Source organism: Procambarus clarkii, chromosome 71, assembly GCF_040958095.1.
Source record: "Procambarus clarkii isolate CNS0578487 chromosome 71, FALCON_Pclarkii_2.0, whole genome shotgun sequence".
NCBI lineage: Eukaryota > Metazoa > Arthropoda > Malacostraca > Decapoda > Cambaridae > Procambarus > Procambarus clarkii.
The window spans coordinates 15407072-15429735 of record NC_091220.1 but is presented as its reverse complement, the minus strand read 5'-3'; the positions used below and the strand labels follow the sequence as shown (position 1 = coordinate 15429735).

At 46.9% G+C, this 22664-nt stretch overlaps 1 protein-coding gene across 1 annotated transcript in view; it reads right to left on the bottom strand.

The window, feature by feature from the left end:
• Positions 1-20207, bottom strand: part of LOC138356322 (uncharacterized) — a 21166-nt gene extending 959 nt beyond the window's left edge. Inside the window, exons 1-4 of the mRNA XM_069312295.1 lie at positions 19650-20207; positions 4315-4538; positions 2893-3012; positions 1117-1363 (exon numbers count right to left, since the gene is read on the bottom strand). Coding sequence (XP_069168396.1) covers positions 1117-1363; positions 2893-3012; positions 4315-4538; positions 19650-19936 — 878 coding nt within the window. The 5' untranslated portion in view covers positions 19937-20207. The remainder of the gene's footprint in view (positions 1-1116; positions 1364-2892; positions 3013-4314; positions 4539-19649) is intronic.
• Positions 20208-22664: the final 2457 nt, after the last annotated feature.

Sequence of the window (22664 nt, the reverse complement as noted above, 5' to 3'; positions counted from 1 at the left end):
AGAGAGAGAGAGGAAAAACTCACAGAGAGAGAAGTAGGGGGGTACTAGGACTCACAGAGAGAGAAGTAGGGGGCTACTAGGACTCACAGAGAGAGAAGTAGGGGGGCACTATGACTCACAGAGAGAGAAGTAGGGGGCACTAGGACTCACAGAGAGAGAAGTAGGGGGCTACTAGGACTCACAGAGAGAGAAGTAGGGGGGCACTAGGACTCACAGAGAGAGAAGTAGGGGGTACTAGGACTCCCAGAGAGAGAAGTAGGGGGCACTAGGACTCACAGAGAGAGAAGTAGGGGCACTAGGACTCACAGAGAGAGAAGTAGGGGGCTACTAGGACTCACAGAGAGAGAAGTAGGGGGCACTAGGCCTCACAGAGAGAGAAGTAGGGGGCACTAGGCCTCACAGAGAGAGAAGTAGGGGGCACTAGGACTCACAGAGAGAGAAGTAGGGGGCACTAGGACTCACTGAGAGAGAAGTAGGGGGCTACTAGGACTCACAGAGAGAGAAGTAGGGGGCACTAGGCCTCACAGAGAGAGAAGTAGGGGGTACTATGACTCACAGAGAGAGAAGTAGGGGGTACTAGGACTCACAGAGAGAGAAGTAGGGGGTACTAGGACTCACAGAGAGAGAAGTAGGGGGTACTAGGACTCACACAGAGAGAAGTAGGGGGTACTAGGACTCCCAGAGAGAGAAGTAGGGGGTACTAGGACTCACAGAGAGAGAAGTAGGGGGTACTAGGACTCACACAGAGAGAAGTAGGGGGCACTAGGACTCACAGAGAGAGAAGTAGGGGGGCACTAGGCCTCACAGAGAGAGAAGTAGGGGGCACTAGGACTCACAGAGAGAGAAGTAGGGGGCACTAGGACTCACAGAGAGAGAAGTAGGGGGCTACTAGGACTCACAGAGAGAGAAGTAGGGGGCACTAGGCCTCACAGAGAGAGAAGTAGGGGGTACTATGACTCACAGAGAGAGAAGTAGGGGGTACTAGGACTCACAGAGAGAGAAGTAGGGGGTACTAGGACTCACAGAGAAAGAAGTAGGGGGTACTAGGACTCACACAGAGAGAAGTAGGGGGCACTAGGACTCACACAGAGAGAAGTAGGGGGTACCAGGACTCACAGAGTGATGGTGGAGACAGGGAGCTTCTTGTCCCTGAGGTGAGTATAGGCCTCCCACGCCCCTGACCAGCGCACCCAGCCGTCCAGCAACTGGGGGTCGGTGGAGTCCTCCAGGGCCTTGTAGGCCAGCACCAGCAGGTGTTTCACCCGCCACTCTCCTCCTGACCCCTGTGGCGACGAGCGACCACCGCACGCCATGCCTCCCGCCTCCAGGATTAGGGTCAGTTTAGCGTGCTCGTAGTAGCTGTCTGTGGGAAGGGAGATTAACTGTGTATATACTTTTGTGTGTGTGTGTACTCACCTAATTGTACTCACCTAATTGTGCTTGCGGGGGTTGAGCTTTGGCTCTTTGGTCCCGCCTCTCAACTGTCAATCAACTGGTGTACAGATTCCTGAGCCTACTGGGCTCTATCATACCTACATTTGAAACTGTGTATGGAGTCAGCCTCCACCACATCACTTCCTAGTGCATTCCATTTATTAACTACTCTGACACTGAAAAAATTCTTTCTAACGTCTCTGTGGCTCATCTGGGTACTAAGTTTCCACCTGTGTCCCCTTGTTCGTGTCCCACCCGTGCTGAAGAGTTTGTCTTTGTCCACCCTGTCAATTCCCCTGAGAATTTTGTAGGTGGTTATCATGTCTCCCCTTACTCTTCTGTTTTCCAGGGATGTGAGGTTCAGCTCCTTTAGCCTTTCCTCGTAGCTCAATCCTCTCAGTTCCGGGACGAGCCTGGTGGCATACCGCTGAATCTTCTCTAACTTTGTCTTGTGTTTAACTAGGTATGGACTCCAGGCTGGAGCTGCATACTCCAGGATTGGTCTTACATAAGTGGTATACAGGGTTCTGAAAGATTCCTTACACAAGTTTCTGAAGGCAGTTCTTATGTTGGCCAGTCTAGCATATGCCGCTGATGATATTCTTTTGATGTGGGCCTCTGGGGACAGGTTCGGTGTGATATCAACCCCCAGATCCTTCTCTCTATTTGATTCTTGCAGGATTTCCCCTCCCAGATGATACCTTGTGTTCAGCCTCCAGCCTGTGTGTGTGTGGAGTTCAGTGTGTGTTCAGCCTGTGTGTGTGTGGTGTGTGTGTGTGTGTGTGTGTGTGTGTGTGTGTGGTGTGTGTGTGTGTGTGTGTGTGTGTGTTTTCACCAGATATTTACACTACAATGAAAGGTTGAAACTCGAGTTGTTTTTGAGACCTGCTGACGTGAAGGAAATACACATATACAAAATAATTTATTGCAGAAATAAAGTACACATATACAAAATACATCACAGAAAGTGAAAATAGTTCGAGACCTATGAAAACTCCCGTGAAAATCTGCGTGTAAAACATCGTCCATTTATACAGGATTCATAGAAAGTCTATTTACATAAAAAGCCTAATTATATTTTTTACCCGGGATGGGGGAAAAATTTAATATTTTACACTAGTTATTAAGCATTTACATAACCACTAACGAAACCTGTACATCTTTCCTGACTCATGGCGACTATTAAACATTTCACAAGCTTGGCAGCTCCACGACCGAGGTCATTATTGCCTCGTAGTGCTTCGGAACTCATACAGTTGTAAATACATGTAAATATATATATTTCGCCGTGATTGAGGAAAGATGAAGAGGCTTCGCAGGTGGTTATTAGCGTTAATACTTGATAAATCTTGACCGCGGCTCCTGACAAGAATACCACGCCATTATGTCTAGTGTCAAGCATCTTTAATTGTATTTAGTAGAACAAATAAAACCGAACCAGCAGATAATAAACCGTACCTTGAAGCAAGGTGAAATTGTTGCCGAGGGCCTTCCTGTCCTGTCCTCGGCTCTCCTTCCTTGACAAACCCAACCGCAAGTCCTTAGCGAAGTGAGCCACCGGATACCACAGCAGCGGCTCTGTAAGACAATCCCCTCCAGTCAAACAATACATAACCACAGATGTGGGCTAGAATACGTTATGTAAGAGTTACCCCTTATAAAACGAAGATGGATTTTCAAAATATTTTGGTTTCCCCGATTCGCTCTGGGTATTAGTGGCTTTTGGTTAAATACATTTGATGTAACTGCAAATCTTCAACTGTAAATTGATCACATATGTATTGATTAACTAAAAGTTAATTTAATTTTCCTAATTTTAATTTCGTTTGTCGTTATAATGGTTTGGTTCAAAATTGTTACTCCAGTCCTTAACAAATTACACACCGGATTTATGTAAATAAATAATTAAAAGTAAATAAAAATAATAAAAATTAACGTTCACTATACACTTTTATTGTATGTTTTTAAGTTCGTTTTCTTGTTTTTTGGGTTAATTCTAAAATGAAGTTTCAGAAATGAATACACTGAGGAGTGGACTGCAAACCTCGGTGTATATACACTTAAATTAGACTTCAGCCCTGACTAAAATATACTTTAGTCCTGTACATAGGACTATATGTTTATACTGCTGATTGGTTGCCCTTAATAACCCTCCAGAGATTGACAAGCCTTCAGCCCAACACCAAACCAACAAACATTTTAATATATAAATTTAAGTAGATTATAAATATAAGGACGGATGACGCAAAATTAATGAGAAGAGTTGTGACAGATGAGGATTGTAGGATCCTCCAAGAGGACCTAGACAGGTTGTAGAGATGGTCATGACTACTGGAGTTCAACTCAAGTAAATGTAAAGTTAGGTGAAAAGGCAAAGTGTAAAAGTAAAGATGTAAAGGCGACTTAAAAACACTGAACTCTGTGAACAATCAAGACTCAGAGACTGGCTGTCCCTGTCAAGAAGGGCAGACTGTTGCATTTTCTATGGACAGGCGTCTGGGGACAGTCTTAGTTTATCGTGGCCTTGATTCCTGTGAGTGGAGGAGGAGCAGGGTGAGGGGAACATAGGGTGAAGGAAACAGGGTGAGGGAAACATAGGGTGAGGGAAACATAGGGAATATATATAACAAGAGATCGGTGACAGAAAGAATTCCAAGCATACGCAGTGTGATGATAATCCACAGTAATTATACTTTTCTGTAATTATACTCCACAGTAATGATTCTCCCTGTAATTATACTGCCCGGTAATTGTACCGTAATTCCGATTGCACAGCTCCAGTTACTTGTCAGATTACTTAGGAGTTATTACTTGTCAAACACTGTATAAATAACTATACTTCGACCAGAGACTGACCATCAGGGCCTGAACACCACTCACCGCCCATCTCCTCGGAAGCGTCGGCCTCTATGGCGTTGAGGATGTAGCCCTCAGCGAAGTGTCGATTGTCGTGGAGGGCTTGCGCCAGGAGCCCTCGGAGGTCCCTGTGTCGCTGCTCCCACCTGATGAAAGAGAGCACTGCGCGAGGCTTGTGGCCGGGCCGAGCGGACGACAGAATTCGAGGGAGGCGCTGCTGGGACACCACGACGGCCGCAGACCCACTCCTGTCCAGGGAGGAAGACGCCACGGTTAGTTTAAATTGCTCGTCACATAACGTCCATTCTCACAATCGACTTGAGAATGGTCCAGGACGGACCGAAACGTCGTCGCTTCACTTTCTAGTGTGCGGTTTGGTCAACATATTTCAGCCACGTTATTGTGACTCCTCGTCTGCATAATGTCCAGAGTTACACGTTAATGCTCACTTACCACAACACATCAAGAGGCTTGAAATTCATCGCATGCTTGTACCAACTAGGAGAATACGGCCCCCAACACCTTCAGGGGAAAAAAAATCAGTTAACACTGCTGATAACAGAATTAAACAAACACTCTCTGTCCTTAACACCAAAATTATCACCAAAGTTGGTGTACATCACTAACAATGTGTGACGTTCTTTACAAAAGTTAAGACATATGCAACGCTTTTCAGGTCACGCAATCGTAATTTTGAGGAGTTTGTGTTCTCGTAAATCATAGCCTAGGACCCTCAACACGTCCGCAAGTGCGGTTATATTTATGAAAGTTTTGAAGCCTAGTCTACTGGAATATAGCACCTTGATCCTGGAGTGAATAATACAGCTTGGAGGGGTGGAGGCAGGTGTGTGGGAGACAGAAACAGGTGTGTCACAGGCGAGGGACAGGTGTGCATGAGTCAGGAACAGGTGTGTCACAGGCGGATGGTGTGTGTTTGAATAATTGACAGCCACACCACAAGCCGTCTATCTGGTGGTCGCGCGGGGCCAGATCTGAGCCAGACACGCACACGCAAACACACACGCACGCACATGCACACACACACACGCACATGCACACACACGCACGCACATGCACACACACACACACACACACACACACACACACACACACACGCACACACACACACGCACACACACACACGCACACACACACGCACACACACAGCCACACACACACACACACACAGCCAATCAACTGTACATCAGTTTATTGACAGTTGAGAGGCGGGACCAGAGAGCCAGAGCTCAATCCGGATAAACTAATGGAACTAGATCTCACAACCCTAGAAGACAGAAGGAACAGAGGAGATATGATCACAATATACAAGATACTGGGGGGATTAGACAAGGTGGACAAGGACTGCCTCTTGAGAGAACGCAGGACAAGGGGAACACACCAGGAAACTGAGAACGCAAATGGGTCGAAGGAATATAAGATTCGAACGAGAAAATAGTTAAATTAGAACGCAATAGGTACTGATAGGTAGGTATAAGTACACCTCACCCCATCCCACAACCCACAACCTACCCCCACAACACACCCCACACCCACAACCCACCACCACAACCCACCCCCACAACTCACCCTTACCGCAACCCATCCCCTACCACATCTGCCTATTAATCACCACAACTAACTTAACCCCACCTAAATTCCTCCACCACAACCCACCCCACACCCATAACTCACCCCTCACCACAACCCACTACCCGCACGCGAAATTGCGTGCAATGTCTTGCCGTCCAAGTCACACGATTTGACAGTCCCTATTGACTTGCGCGCTTGTCTCTCACTCGACCTGCGCCTCCCCGTGACGGTGGTGGTGACGGTGGTGACGGCGGTGACATCCCGCCCAAGGGATGGTTATGGGGTGCATAATAAAGAAATTGAATTGTGAGATGGCGGTCAATTTTTGGTGAATGGAAAGGGTGGCAGACGCAGGTGTAGGGGGTGGCAGCCGCTGGTGTAGAGGGTGGCAGCCGCTGGTGTAAGGGGTGGCAGCCGCAGGTGTAGGGGGTGGCAGCCGCTGGTGTAGGGGGTGGTAGCCGCTGGTGTAGGGGGTGTGGCAGCCGCTGGTGTGGGGTGTGGCAGCTGCTGGTGTAGAGGGTGGCAGTCGCAGGTGTAGGGGGTGGCAGCCGCTGGTGTAGAGGGTGGCAGCCGCAGGTGTAGAGGGTGGCAGCCGCAGGTATAGAGGGTGGCAGCCGCAGGTGTTGGAGGTGGCAGCCGCAGGTGTAGGGGTGGCAGCCGCTGATAAGAGTGGTATGGGATGATAGCCTACGAGGCCGAAGAGGCCTCAGCGAAAATACAAAACATTGCAATTCCTCTAAAATACACAATGCAACTCTCTGTTCAACTTGCTGGACCCAGAAACAGTTGAAGGAGGAGTGGAGAAACACAAGAACAAGGGAAGAGAGGAGGAACGATAAGTGTTCGTGTTACGCATACAAATAAAATTAAATGACGGAGCTTAACAAACACAAAAACGTGACGCTAATACACTTCCAGACACGCGTACGAAACGATTGAACATACTTCGTAAATAATTAACAAGGACAACAAGCACACACACGCAAATACATGCACAGCAACACTGACGAACCCAACAACATATATACACGAAGTAGCCTCGTTATAACTAAATTTTAAATTCCTTTCTCTTGCAAGTCCAAGCCTAGTGCAGTGTTTAATTTGTAAATACATTGTCAAACTGATATTGTTATGCTATTTTTTATATAATTATGAAATAGGATTTGTCTTGTTACATTACCTTAATCGTATATGTGAAAATTTACCTTCCAGTTAATTGCAGAATTATTTACTAGCATAGTGAGTCATGGCTGAATTGTTAGTTGATTCGCATGTTGCATATGTATCAGGGAAGTTGAATTAGTTATACAAATGAAACTAAAACCATACATTTTTGTTCTGTAATTAGTAGAATTTAATCTAATGTTCATATCGTAGTTTTAGCATGTTGCATGCGCTGATTTGTAAAATTTATTATAATTTGGATTATTGTGAAACAAGAAGACCTATAGTCAGTATATTTCAGAATAATAATAAAACTACTCACATGTAGATCACAACACCCCCGCGCTAAGAAGGGAGTAAGTAAAGGGTAGTTAACAGTCTAGACAGTGATAGGCGAGCCCTTGCTACATCCGGAAAGCTCACGGGCTCACCATAGCCCGTGCTACTTGGAACTTTTTGTTCTAGGTAGCGAATCTTTAGCAACAACATACATCCGAAAAGCCTCCCCTGGATAGTGTCTATAATTAAGGTTGCCAGCTTGTGGATTATGTGTGTAACTTTGTGAAGAGAGATGGATGGAAATAATGCAAGAGATTGTGTATTCTACACTTCCCAGTGATAGGTTTTAGAGGTTGTTTATAGTAGGAGGAAAGTTGTTAAATAGTTGATCTGTCAAAACTGTGTCTATGAGCTAGAAACCCAATTCGTCAGCTCCTTAAATCGTCAATCGGTTTATGGATATCACGGAAGTAGGACCTGCTGGAAAAGGGCTGCTTAATTCTATTAATCATTGATTTACCTGGTTAGGCCGTGTTTAATACACATTTATAGCTAATAGGTTTGAAATAATCCTTAGTTATAGCATAAATTAGTGGGCTATTATATTGTGATTCCTTGTTGAAAGAGATCATGGTTACCAGTTAAATTTTACCTGTAATTTTCTCAAAGTCAGTGGTGGATATTAAGTTTTATGGTGTCTATTGCCTCGTTCCTCTAGACTGGAACACATTTAATTTAATGGCACCTTAATTATTGTGATTATTCATTTAATAACTGTTTCTTACACCTGTTTTACTAAGTACACCTCTTCCTAACTTCATGCCATTTTTAACTCATCCATAACCCTTAGACCGTCAGTCATATTTTAATATGAACTAATTTTCCTCTGCAAAAATTATGATGGAGCACTAGACCACTATCTGGAGTGATTGGAAATAACTGGATAACAATTAACTGTCTTACAACACATTTTGGAAAAAAGATTTCATCCCAGACAGGCCCCCAATTTTTTACAACACCTGTTTGAGGCACACCAACACATGTAAACACCAGACTAATGTAAAACAGAGCTTTTAATGTAAAACAGAGCTAATGTAAAAGCCAGGGCTTTTCAATAAATTTACTAAAAGCAAGTACCATGTAAAGTATAAAATCCTTTTGCGAGTGACACGTCCAATATGGAGATATTGAATGAATTAACAATATCCTACATTGTGTCTCAACACTATAAGGTTAATGAGATGCTATACTGGATAATTGTAGCTTGTTGATCTTTTTGTTAATCTTTGATAACCTCTGTAACCTGTCTGTCTTTAGCGTTGCTAAGCATGGCAAATCACCTGGATATTCAAGCTATAGAAATAAGAATTATTGCACATCAAAATTATTGCATTTGTAAAGCATATCTCCTGTTCCTACCATCACCTCCTCAATCTCACTTTACTCCTTCTCCTCCTCTCTCCTTCCCGGTCGGGAGCCGGTCGGCCGAGCGGACAACACGCTCGACTTGTGATCCTGGGTTCGATCCCAGGCGCCGGCGAGAAACAATGGGCAGAGTTTCTTTCACCCTATGCCCCTGTTACCTAGCAGTAAAGTAGGTACCTGGGTGTTAGTCAGCTGTCACGGGCTGCTTCCTGGGGGTGGAGGCCTGGTCGAGGACAGGGCCGCGGGGACACTAAAAAGCCCCGAAATCATCTCGAGATTCCCTCTCTCACAATCGACTTAATAATGGTCCAGGACGGACCGAAACGTCGTCGTCACTTCATCTTCTGGTGTGTGTTTCGGTCATCATATCTTCAGCCACGTCATTGTGACTCATTGTCTGCACATCACATTATGTAGAACAAAGAGTGAAACACACACACACGCGGCAGCAAGAACGTGACTTATGGTGAGTATTGATCACCATCATTGATCATCCTCGTGTGAGCCACAGCCAGCGTGTATTGATAACTTACACACTCCACCAAATACATTAATACCTGCAAACAAAAGAGGAATGTCTTTTATTATTATTGTGAGGTAGCCTATTTGTTGTTATTGTTAAAGATTCGCTACTTGGAACAAACAGTTCCAAGTAGCACGGGCTATGGTGAGCCCGAGTAGCCTATTTGTACACGCCTGCAGAGGAGGGAGGAGGTGAAGTAATGATTTTCAGGATAGCCAGAATGATTGTGTGGCACTAGGCTTGATGAGGCTTGACCAAACTTGACCTGACCTGACCTCCTCCCTCCTTGTCTGACGAAATTACACGTAGGGTAAACAGTGACGACAAGAAACTGTTGAATACACACTAACAATTGCCCTCACAAAGGAAAATCTTAATCTCTGAGCAATTTAGGCAAACGATGATGAAGATAATGACGTGTGTGGGGGGGTCGCTTCCCCTGCCTTGTTGGTGGGTGTAAACACAAGTTATATTGTTGGTCACGTCCCTCCACCCTTCACAAAGGTCACCTTCCTTACTGCACGGGAGGTTCCTTATTTTATTGAGCATTTCTTGTTTTATTGGGCATTTGTTATTTCACTGGACATTCCTTATTTGACACACAGAGATCACACTAACGTGATGAATCAAATGAGGCTACGGGATCCAGTAAGTTCAGTAGAACTTCGGTTTCAACCCTTTTTAACCCTGTCGTAGCTCAGTCGATTAAGGCAGTGTCTGGGATGCTCCCGGACGCAGGTTCGAATCCTCGTCACGGCCCTTGTGGATTTGTTCATTCCTTATTTCATTGGACATTCCTTCCGTCAGAGTGTTGTTCCGCTATGATGGGACGAAACAGGTACAAACTTTCAAATGTCACGTGACTATCTTATAACCAGTGCAGCACTCTGATTCGTCCAACACCGGCCTCGCTTTTTGCAAGTCGGCGTTCGATTCCCGACTGTCCAAACGGCTGGGGTTACCGTTCCTTCCCTCCGTCCCAACCCAGATCCGTGTTCCCATATTTCTCCCAAGGTGTGTACAGGCGTAGAGGCTTAGAGCTTTCTCCTGTTCATGACCTCCCTTAGCTTCTAAGGGAGCTATAACATATAGGTCAAGGGAGCCACTGACAATGAGAAATCACTCGCTGCAGCCCAAGGAGATCACAAGCTTTGTTTCTAGGGAGGCGACACTTTTCGTCTGTCTCATATCCCTTAGCCAATAGACAGTTTATCGAGCCCGGAATCAACTACCCTCCAAGCCATCGGAGGACATTTCCTGCCGTGAATGGCTGGTGCTAACGAGATTAGCATTACGAAACTGTGATGGGTGGCTTGTGGCACGCACACTGACGCAACCCACTCAGAAGGAAAGTTAGGTGAGGGAGAAAGGGGAGAGACAGGTTGAGGGGAGTATTGAGTTCTGAGGTTGTCGGCGCCAGCGAGGCTCTGGAGGCAAAAACGAACGGCACATTAGCATTGATCAGAGAGGAGGCAGGTATTGGGGGAGGTGATGGAGTCCAGGAGGAGGTCAGGGAAGGTCAGGGAAGGTCAGGGCGGTCAGGGGAAGTCAGGCGGTCAGGCGAGAGAGAGCGAGAGAGCGCGAGATAAACTAACCGACCTCCAATCCTTCCCCGTTCTTCGTATCCGAGATTAGTTTCCCGCCAAGAAGCCATTCAGCGCGCCAGTACTCTTGGGGACCACCAGAGCTGCGTCCACCACTCCCTCAGACTTGCCAGCCTTATACACACACCTCTGCCCCTTTGTCAGTGTCCCAGGAACACACCTCTCCTCTCTTCTCCAAGATTCAGCGCCAGGCTTTATAGAAAATTGCGTGGCACCTGATATTCCGTCACGCAGGGTGCAGTCGCACCTCCACAGATCTCCAGTATCAGCTATTGATACTGGTAATGGCTCCAAAGGGCCACCACTTACGGGCTATTCATGCCCGTGCCACCTTTTGGGTGGCTTAATCTTCATCAATCAATCATCAGCCTGATATTCTCCCACAGTCTCCTGGAGGTATATGGTATACTTCCATACAGCCTCAAGACCTTCTCTCCTTGTATCGTGGCGGAAAACACAGCCTGGTGATGTGAAGGAAAAGCTGCTACATTTGGAGAGGCTTGCCTTACCGCGTGCTCAAAATGGGGTTGTTTTGCCAACGTATGCAGCTGTTGCAAGCATGCCACCGTTGTTCACTGTTCATGTAGATAATTAACGGAGATGTATTAACGAATTAGTTAACGGATTGACGCAGGCTCCATAAAACCCTAGGGATGGTGTAGGGGAGCCCACTACACCCTTCTGGAGAGGGTGTAGGGGGCTCCACTACACCCTTCTGGAGAGGGTGTAGGGGGCTCCACAACACCCTTCTGGAGAGGGTGTAGGGGGCTCCACTACACCCTTCTGGAGAGGGTGTAGGGGGCTCCACTACACCCTTCTGGAGAGGGTGTAGGGGGCTCCACAACACCCTTCTGGAGAGGGTGTAGGGGGCTCCACTACACCCTTCTGGAGAGGGTGTAGGGGGCTCCACTACACCCTTCTGGAGAGGGTGTAGGGGGCTCCACTACACCCTTCTGGAGAGGGTGTAGGGGGCTCCACAACACCCTTCTGGAGAGGGTGTAGGGGGCTCCACAACACCCTTCTGGAGAGGGTGTAGGGGGCTCCACTACACCCTTCTGGAGAGGGTGTAGGGGGCTCCACTACACCCTTCTGGAGAGGGTGTAGGGGGCTCCACTACACCCTTCTGGAGAGGGTGTAGGGGGCTCCACTACACCCTTCTGGAGAGGGTGTAGGGGGCTCCACTACACCCTTCTGGAGAGGGTGTAGGGGGCTCCACTACACCCTTCTGGAGAGGGTGTAGTGGGCTCCACAACACCCTTCGGGGGAGTGTACTCACCTAGTTGTACTCACCTAGTTGTGCTTGCGGGGGTTGAGCTCTGGCTCTTTGGTCCCGCCTCTCAACCGTCAATCAACAGGTGTACAGATTCCTGAGCCTATTGGGCTCTATCATATCTACACTTGAAACTGTGTATGGAGTCAGCCTCCACCACATTACTGCCTAATGCATTCCATTTGTCAACCACTCTGACACTAAAAAAGTTCTTTCTAATATCTCTGTGGCTCATTTGGGCGCTCAGTGTGTGTGTGTGTGTGTGTGTGTGTGTGTGTGTGTGTGTGTAGGGATAAGTACCCTGATAAGTGGGTTTTAGTACCCTAATAAGTGGGTCCAGACCACTGGGTACCCCACTTAACACTTCCTGGGGTCGAGTTAAAACGGCTAATCTGGAACCCACGTGCCTATGCTCGGCTGTTTTAGTGTTCATGCCAGTTACTAGCCAACACAGCCGGACGAAACATCCACCAGGTGGCGGTAATCGTCTAGCTAGCGTATGTTGCATGCTCTTCAACACGCAACCTCTAAGTTGAGTGGCTTTAATGCTACCGACGTCATCAGTCTAAGAATTGTTATTGTGTTTACCGTTCAATTGATGATAACCACAACTAACTCTCCACTGAGAAGCAAGATATCGTAAGCCGGTCGGCCGAGCGGACAGCACGCTGGATTTGTGATCCTGTGGTCCCGGGTTCGATCCCGGGCGCCGGCGAGAAACAATGGGCAGAGGTCCTTTCACCCTATGCCCCTGTTACCTAGCAGTAAAATAGGTACCTGGGTGTTAGTCAGCTGTCACAGGCTGCTTCCTGGGGGGGGTGGAGGCCTGGTTGAGGACCGGGCCGCGGGGACACTAAAGCCCCGAAATCATCTCAAGATCTCAAGATATCCACACACTGGATCTCCCCTGAGACGCCAGATATCGTAGACGACTAACAGTCACAATTATACATAGTCCAATGACACAATTATATTGGTCCCACACAGGTGAATACAGGAGCAAACGACTTCTGACTCCTGTTAGCAGGCTGAGGAGACCTTTCCACTTCCTATATAACTCATGATAAACCTTATACCCCTCTAGTTTGAACACGACCCGCCAATCGGTTAACAACCGGGTACCTAATTACTACTGGGTGAACAAAGGTGAACAATTAAAACACAATCGTCCCGTGGACCATTTTCGAACCTTACCCCCCTCCGCCTCCATTGTATTTACACCGTCACGTTGAGGTCTGACCCAGCAATGATGAGTTAAACAAGGCATAGATTATAGCTACATACGCCAAGCAGAAATTCGAGGTAAACATTCGGCATTTCAATCTTCATTGTTACGGCCACATTGCTCCAAGGAATGGCTTGACAGAAGAAAAATCACAATTGACGGTCAGAATGCGCGGCACTATTCGAAACAATGATCTTTACGCCTGAGTGTAAGAAACAATAATCTTTACACCTGAGTACGCTAGTTTACACTATGTACACTCGAGTGAGTGTACTAGGCAATGTACAAACATTGTACATTGTACACGGCATCACAAAAAAATACGTGACACTGTAAAAGTCAAATATTAGGCTTGGATATCGTAGCTTAAGAACGGCAATAGCCTAGCGGCTCTCCCAACATGGAGCACTAACTGAAAACTGAGAGAAAGTCCTTGGACACACTTTTCAACATTTTATGGTTCCGTTCTCCACTACCAGTAGGGAATCCAAGGTTCGATTCCCTGGCGGACAGAAATGGTTGGGCTCGTTTCCCGTGGTAGGCTTGGATACCCTAATTTTCCTGGCATGGTAGCGATAGACACTATAAATTTCCTGCCATGGTAGATATAGGTGCTATAATTGTCCTGTCATAGTTGCCATAGATACTGTAATTTTCCTGATATGGTAGCCATAGATACTACAATTTTCCTGTATGGTAGCCACAGGAATAATTCTTAGAGGTTAGAAGCCTGTCCTTGTGGTGGGACCCTATGCCAGAGGGTCAGCCAGCAACCCATCCACAAAGGGGATGATCTGCATCCTTTGGTGTGGTTGGGGGTGAAGGGAAGGGGTTTGGGGAGGGGGAGAAAGAGGTTCGGGTGAGGTGTGGATCATTAGGCACGCAAGGTGGGGCGCCTTCCCCTTCTCTTACCCTTCTCTCTCATCGTGAGACGTCCTTCCCTCTGCCTCCCCCACCCACTGAATATCGTGTTGATGCTAGAAGCGCGTTGCGATAGGCTACAGTGACACTAGATAGGCTACAGTGACTCTATATAGCCTATCGCAACGTGCCTAAATTAAAACTCATTGTAAGGCTGTCGGAGTCTGATTTTAGCCTCTGTTCTTTCCAGCGATATTTTTTGTATCACGTGTAGTCAACAAGTGTAGATTTTTCTTCCTGTTGACCAAACCACACACTAAAAAATGAAGGGACGACGACGTTTCGGTCCGTCCTGAACCATTCTCAAGTCGATTGTGAGAATGGTCGACTTGAGTCGATCACAATCGATTTGAGAATGGTCCAGGACGGACCGAAACGTCGTCGTCCCTTCATTTTCTAGTGTGTGGTCTGGTCAACATACTTCAGCCACGTTATTGTGACTCATCGTCTGCATTTTTCTTCCTATTGGGGAGTATTGTACATGCTGCTATGGAGGTGTGCCCACTCACAGGATGATTGGCGCTGCCCAATAAACTCGCCCCTCGGGGTAAATTCTAAAAAATAAAAGTGTAGATTATGGGTAAAAAAATTAATTTACACATGTATGTCTTCGAAGCGATCAAATTTGTGTTCTATGCAAAATAAAATCATAAATAGCCTCATATATCTTTTTATGTGGGCAGGTAATGTCAAAACATGGAATAGGCTTTGTTGAGCTCGCTGCCTTCATATTCCTCATAAGTTTGAATGGACATCAGATTGTGCTGCCTTTTTAAACACAATATCCTGGCCTAATGGGTAATGTGTGTGCGTGTGGGGGTGACCTAGAGTGCAGGTTCGATTCCACCGCCCTGCTCCAAAGGATATTATAACAAATCAGACGCTCAATAGTGTCTAATTTTAAGAGAGCGTTGTCAATGCTAGAAAGTTAGTCTTGGGTAATTGTGTTCAGTGACATTAATGCTCTTCACGCCACTAGTCTTACACAGTGATGTAGACCCCCCCCCAGGAAATACAATATCACTCCTGCTTTCTACACACCACTGGAGAATACAATTAATCATCTGCTTCCTACACCCCACCGGGAAAATACAGTATGTCCTCTTTGTATTTTACACTCCCACTACAGAACACAATTACCTTGTCCTCCCCACCAGGAGGGGGGATACAGAGGCCTCAATGCCTCTACTCCACACCAGGATATTCAGTGACTTCAATGCTTCTACTCTCTACCAGGATATTCAGTGACTTCAATGCCTCTACTCCCCACCAGGATATTCAGTGACTTCAATGCCTCTACTCCCCACCAGGATATTCAGTGACTTCAATGCCTCTACTCCCCACCAGGATATTCAGTGACTTCAATGCCTCTACTCCCCACCAGGATATTCAGTGACTTCAATGCCTCTACTCCCCACCAGGATATTCAGTGACTTCAATGCCTCTACTCCCCACCAGGATATTCAGTGACTTCAATGCCTCTACTCCCCACCAGGATATTCAGTGACTTCAACGAGGTAGAAGCAGCTTCCAGAAATGACTAGAGAGACATATTTTTCTGTCTTTAGATACAGAAATATTAATAAAAACAAAAGTGTACGTTGAAACTAATCATTATATCCCTGGCGGTGGAGTGGTAGCACACTCCCTCTGCGCCTCGCGAATGAATTCATCTGGGTTCGAGCCCTGGAAGAGAGATTGTGGCTGGGCACTGATCCTTATCTCTTCGCCCCTGTTCATCCAGCAGTAAATGTGCTCCTAGGAGTGGGTTTGGAGGTCACCACAGGAGGGGCTCCTGTGATGACCAGGGTGGTCTTAGATAATTAAAAATAATAATGTTGCAAACAGATAAAGTAAATACACCGAGTCTGACGCAGTTGAACCTGCATTTCTGCCAGACGTATAAGTAATTAGCGCCATGTATGCTCCTGGCTAGCGTTAAGAAAAGATAATATGTAAGTGAATTAATAAGCAGCCAGAAGGGTACATTATATATAATGTAACAACGTAAGAAATTGAAGGTGGTCAAATGAGTTTAAGCAGACTGTTAGTGTATGATCATTTGGGCTACTCAGAGGGACAGTGAGAAAAACAGATTCAGTTGGTAACTGGATTAGAATGGCAGTGGTCATGTTTTGTCCTCTCGTGCGAGTTTGCCTCAGATAAGTCCTCATATATGTACTCTGTTTACGTATTGGCCACCGATCTACTTTAATAACTATTCTTACTGTATGCAACTCTGCTATTGTGTTATAATAACACAATATTGACTACAATAACAGTGCCAGGGGGGGGGGGGGTTTGTCCCGGGAAAGGATGCTGATATTAATGCACCATAAAGTGTACATACTATAGTTATTAACAAATCCACAATGGCCGTGACGAGGATTCGAACCTACGTCCAAGAGCATCCCATGCGCTGCATTAATCGACTGAGCTACGACATGGTAAAAGAATTGCAACCAGAAATTCTACTTTATTTACTTGGATCCTTCAGCCTCTACTATTGTTATTGTTTGTGTCCAGTGTAGGAGACTTGTATTGTGGGAGACCTTTCCCTAGGGGCCGGGCCTTGACCCACCCCACCTGGAGGCCTTGCTGGATTGTATGTTCGAAATGAATAAGGTAGAAGCCCTGCAGAGCACAATATAGAGGTCGGGTTTACACCGAGTATACCACAGCAAGTCCACAGTCTCGTGATAGCTCCACAGGGAGTGGGGGGAAGCGAGGAGCTGGTCACCACAGGAGAGGAGGTGACCGGGCCCCACACAGGAAGAGGGGGGAGGTCGTCAAGCAGGTCACCACTAACCCGTCCACTGCGCCAAACAAATATTTGCTGGATGTAGACACAGGCCGCCCCCCCCCCTACACCACAATCACCCCACCAAACTCCCCCCCCCAAACCCCACCACACCCCACATCCACGCCAATAACCCCTACATTATTCACACCCCAGGGAGGCAGTACACCTACACAGCGACAACACCAGCGTAGAGAACGACAGCAAGCTCCGACACGACCAGGAAGCACCACACATAATCTATATATATACTTTTGAGTGAGGTTGCATCTTGCCATTGCCACGACAAGAGATGATGGCAACGCTAGCATGGGGTGTGGCGCCGCCTGCCACACCTACACACACCTCGTGCTCACATCTCTGCTTCAATCCATAGTTATTGTCAAGGGTTTCAGGATTTTTATAGTCTTTTTTTTATATATTGAGTTTATGTGTGTTTACATAATTTATGTTGACCTTTAGGTGACCTTCTTGAGAAAGGTCGATGAAGAGTCGTATTGACTACACTCACTAGTGTGTTGCTTGTCTGTAGATCAGTGTTCTGTGTCCACCGCCCACGGGACGGGTATAGGGTCCACCACCGCCCACGGGATGGGTATGGGGTCCACCACCGCCCACGGGATGGGTATGGGGTCCACCACCGCCCACGGGACGTGTTCTGAGTCAACCACCGCCCACGGAACGGGTATAGGGTCCACCACCGCCCACGGGATGGGTATGGGGTCCACCACCGCCCACGGGATGGGTATGGGGTCCACCAACCGCCCACGGGATGGGTATGGGGTCCACCACCGCCCACGGGATGGGTATGGGGTCCACCACCGCCCACGGGACGTGTTCTGAGTCAACCACCGCCCACGGAACGGGTATGAGGTGCATAATAAATGACTAAACTAAAGCCTAAACCTCAGATTCAACTGAGGGATCATATCAACAGTATTCACTGAGATTGCCTCAGTGCCCTCACAGCCACGGGAGAGGGTGCACGCGTCCCTCAGGAACCGTTCTGGGTGGAATGTCGAACGATAAGTCGATCGCACTTACCAGAACAACACAAAGAAAGATATATTTCTTTCTTGTTTAGGGTTTGGTCCGTTGTTGGGTTATTAAGGCCTATCAAACTGCGGAAGGGTTATTAGGGCGGCTATAAACCTTGTTGACCATCCAGCAAGTATACTTTAGTCCTGAACATATTCTAGGATTAAATTAACCCTTAGTGTATATATATCGCATATACACTTTATATACATGTTTGTTTAATGGATTTGAGTTAATATTTTGTTATTTGATAAATAACTAGGGTCCCATAGCCTCGGAGAAGGGAATAAAGAGAATTCAGAGCAAACTTGCAGTTTGACTATATATATATATATATATATATATATATATATATATATATATATATATATATATATATATATATATATATATATATTATTCGGCCCATCCTTCTCAAATGTACTCATAGTAACTACGTGGTTAAAAGTACCAATATGTCGTGATAGACCGCCATAAAGTTGACTTTTGAATGATGGAATTTGGACCAACTTGAAAGTTGATTACCAGCAACATAAAATAAAAAGAGCTAACTTAACCTCTTCTAGCAATCCTAGGCTCAATACACGCTATCCTAGCCACGCTATACATACCCTAGTATAGTACATGTGTATGTTATACCAGTCCTAGGAATATTTAAGTTTGTTTCTTAAGGAATATTAAAGTAGTTACATATTTTCCAGACCATAAAATTAATTGTAAAGTTGTTTACTAATGGTCAATCACTACATACTGCTACTTTCGACCAAATAGTTATAAATCAGTACTATCATTTCAGGAAGATGGGCTGATTATATCACGGCTCAAGTACGTGATATAATATCAAGTACGTGTTTTGTATCAGGGCACAAACACCTGCCCTGATACGCCAGGACAGGTGTTTTCACACAGACTCGCTTCACCTTGCAATGTCCGAAACTTGCCACAGTGCGTGGGATTTGACCCTCACCACAGTCATCTAACTTGTCTGGGTGTGAGTTCACACCCAGTTCACCCACAGTGTGAGTTCACTGTCAACAGGTCAAGCCACCGTACAGCGACAAACCTGTACAGCCAATAACCACAGAAGACAGTATAGTCAACCTGCCAAGCCAGATACTTGACATGTCTGGAAACCGAAGCTGTCAAACACGGAATACAGTTCAGGGGAATTCACGAAGCAGTTACGCAAATACTTACGAACGTGTACATCTTTCCCCGATCTTTGACGGCTTTGGTTACGTTCATTAAACAGTTTACAAGCATGAAAACTTCCCAAAAAACTGTTGTTGTTATAAACAGCCTTCGTATAGAAAAAGGCTTTGGAGGAAAGCCTAATACATAAATAAATTTACCTTTTGCCGTTGGAGGAAAGCCTAATACATAAATAAATCTACCTTTTGCCGTTGGAGGAAAGCCTAATGCATAAATAAATCTACATTTTGCCGTTGGAGGAAAGCCTAATACACAAATAAATCTACCTTTTGCCGTTGGAGGAAAGCCTAATACACAAATAAATCTACCTTTTGCCGTTGGTTTCTGAGGTCCTAAACTCGGACCTCCGTTGTATGGAGCAGGTGTAGCGGAGGCAGTCGGCCCAGTAGGAGTCGACGGCGGGGGACACGACCATGTTGAAGCATCCCGTCCATAGCCCCGTCTGCTGGCCGCGGGTCGCTCTGCTGCTCCTGCTGCTGAAGCTGGTGTTGGTGACGGCGTCAGGACGCGGCGGGCGACGCTGGAGTTTGTTCATCACACTCAGATTAGGTAAAGGTTGATCTTGTCTACCGTCAATCACGGGTCTCCCAAACATGGTTAGTTGTTGCACTTGACACCCTGGTCAACTAATTGTGTTCACCTGCACTAAAGTATGCTTCATTGTTAGGGAATATTATTAGTTTTTTTGTGATATTGGATTCTCTGAGAATGTTTACTGGGAGTCAGGTATAGACGCCATCGACGGTGTTGATGTTAGCATGGGTGGTGAGACGGCCCTGGCGCGGGGTGCGCATGCGCAGGCCGCCCCAGGGAGACGTGCGCGCTGCCGTCCGGCGCCGACCAGGTCATGACAGTGACTGAGGCGGTCACTGCTGCCTGCTGGCCGCCTCGCCTGACGCAGCCTGCACGCGCGTGCCTCACTCCTCCCTCCCTCCCTCGCTGTGTTGTCCTGCCCTCTCCCTGCTGTTCTGTCCTGCCCTCTCCCCCGCTGTGCTGCCTGCCACACCCGAACCTAGCTATGCCATGGGTTGTAAACGAATGCATAAAGAGCATAATTTTTTTAAGGGCAGTTGTCAATAGTCATCAATAACCTAAATCAATTGTTCATATTTTACTACGTTCCCCCTGACAGCTAAGAAGTGACCTTTGGGGGCTGAGAGAGCCCCTAGGGGGCTGTTTGTGGCCCTAGGGGCTGAGAGGTCATTAGGGCTGTACGAGTCCCTAGGGGCTGAGAGAGGCCCTAAGGGTTGTGAGATTCTAGGGGCAATGGGAGACCCTAGAGGCTGTGCAGGTCCCAGGGGCTAAGGGAGATGGGCTGAGGGGGACTCTAAGGGCTAAGAGAGTCCCTAAGCACTGAGAGAAAGAGCCTAGGGACTTATAAGGAGTTCGTAGGGTTGAAGAAGGCCCTAGTGATTGAGAGGTCCACGAGGCTGATGGAGTTCCTAGGGGGCTGAGGGAAGCCTTAGTGGCTGCTTCAGATCGTAGGGGCTCTGTGGGACCCTAGGAACTGAGGGAATCCCTAGCAATTGAGGGCATCCCTAGGAAGTGAGAAGCGTCCAAAGATCTAAGGGAGTTTCTGTCGGGGCTGGGAAGAGAGCACACACTTGTCATCAAGTCAGCAACAGAGTACAACTTTGGGCGCCATGAGTGTTAATATTAGATTGAGGATTGATTCACCATAGTGCGATGGGGCTCGCTGAGAGGCCGGAGACGGTGCGGTTTAGTAAACAATTGGGGAAGTGCCATGGAATAATAATAATAATAATACTCATCATCTTCATGGAAAGTTTGTCTCCATTCGTCACTCGCAGTATTGTTGTACATCGTAATACTACGTCAACCTTCTCTTAAGTTGAACGTTTGCATAATGTTACGTCAACGGGAAAGTTATGTATCTTGAGGAAGGTGGGGTTTGAGTCCAAGGCAGCTGAGAGTAAGAAGTGAAAACCCGGACGGACATGGCCGCGCCGCTCTCTCTGACCCGCCAGTCTCAAGCTTCTGATGTAAGGGAGTCTCGTTGAACCCTGGTGTGTGCGACAGTGGCGGCAAACGAACCACTTATTTTGATAAAATGGAGCAGTAGAACAACAGAAGTACACGCATTTCTCGAGAAATGCCTGAAAAATCGAAAAGCCTAGTTCTGTTAGGCTGATTGTTGGGGTCAGGAATGCTGTTAGGCTTACTGAGTTACGCCAAGCCAACAACTGGCCTGCCCCAGGATCCAACCCTATAACAGTTGACCAGCTCCTGGGTCCCTGTTTACTACCAGGCAAATAGAGACATCAGTTGAATGAAATCGAGATCCAAAAGCCTCGCCCTGGAATCAAACTCTGGTCCAAATGGTTGTGATTTTCTATACTTTGGAGGCATAATCATTCAGAAAGTAGCACTTGCTACTGAAAACATATATATATATATATATATATATATATATATATATATATATATATATATATATATATGTATAAATTCCGAACAGAAGGTTTTCGGTTGTTCGGCTGCAGCTTCAATTAACAACGTTACATATTGTATGTTTAGGACAATTATATATTTTTAGATAGAAAAAAGGCTTCACAGATAATTCTCAAGATGGTGATTGAGGACAATGAACAAGGTTAATATATATTTTTGTAGTTAGGCTTTTATTGACTTTTGTGTTAACAATCGACTCAATTGTTGTTGTCTTAGCTCCTGTCCCCCAGTTTTGTTGGCGTCCTGCAGTGTCTGTCACATGGGCTTTCAATTGCAACTTTTAGGGGTTGAATATGTGGTGCACCATCCTGGGCAGTGGCAGGCACTATCCTGGGCAGTGAGAGGCACCTTGCTGGGGAGTGAGAGGCACTATCCTGGGCAGTGAGAGGCACCTTGCTGGGCAGTGAGAGGCACTATCCTGGGCAGTGGCAGGCACCTTGCTGGGGAGTGAGAGGCACTATCCTGGGCAGTGGCAGGCACCTTGCTGGGGAGTGAGAGGCACTATCCTGGGCAGTGGCAGGCACCTTGCTGGGCAGTGAGAGGCACTATCCTGGGCAGTGGCAGGCACCTTGCTGGGCAGTGATAGGCATTATCCTGGGCAATGGCAGGCACCTTGCTGGACAGCGAGAGACACTATCCTGGGCAGTGGCAGGCACCTTGCTGAACAGTGAGAGACACTATCCTGGGCAGTGGCAGGCACCTTGCTGGGCAGTGAGAGGCACTATCCTGGGCAGTGAGAGGCACCTTGCTGGGGAGTGGCAGGCACCTTGCTGGGGAGTGGCAGGCACCTTGCTGGGTAGTGGCAGGCACCTTGCTGGGCAGTGGCAGGCACCTTGCTGGGCAGTGGCAGG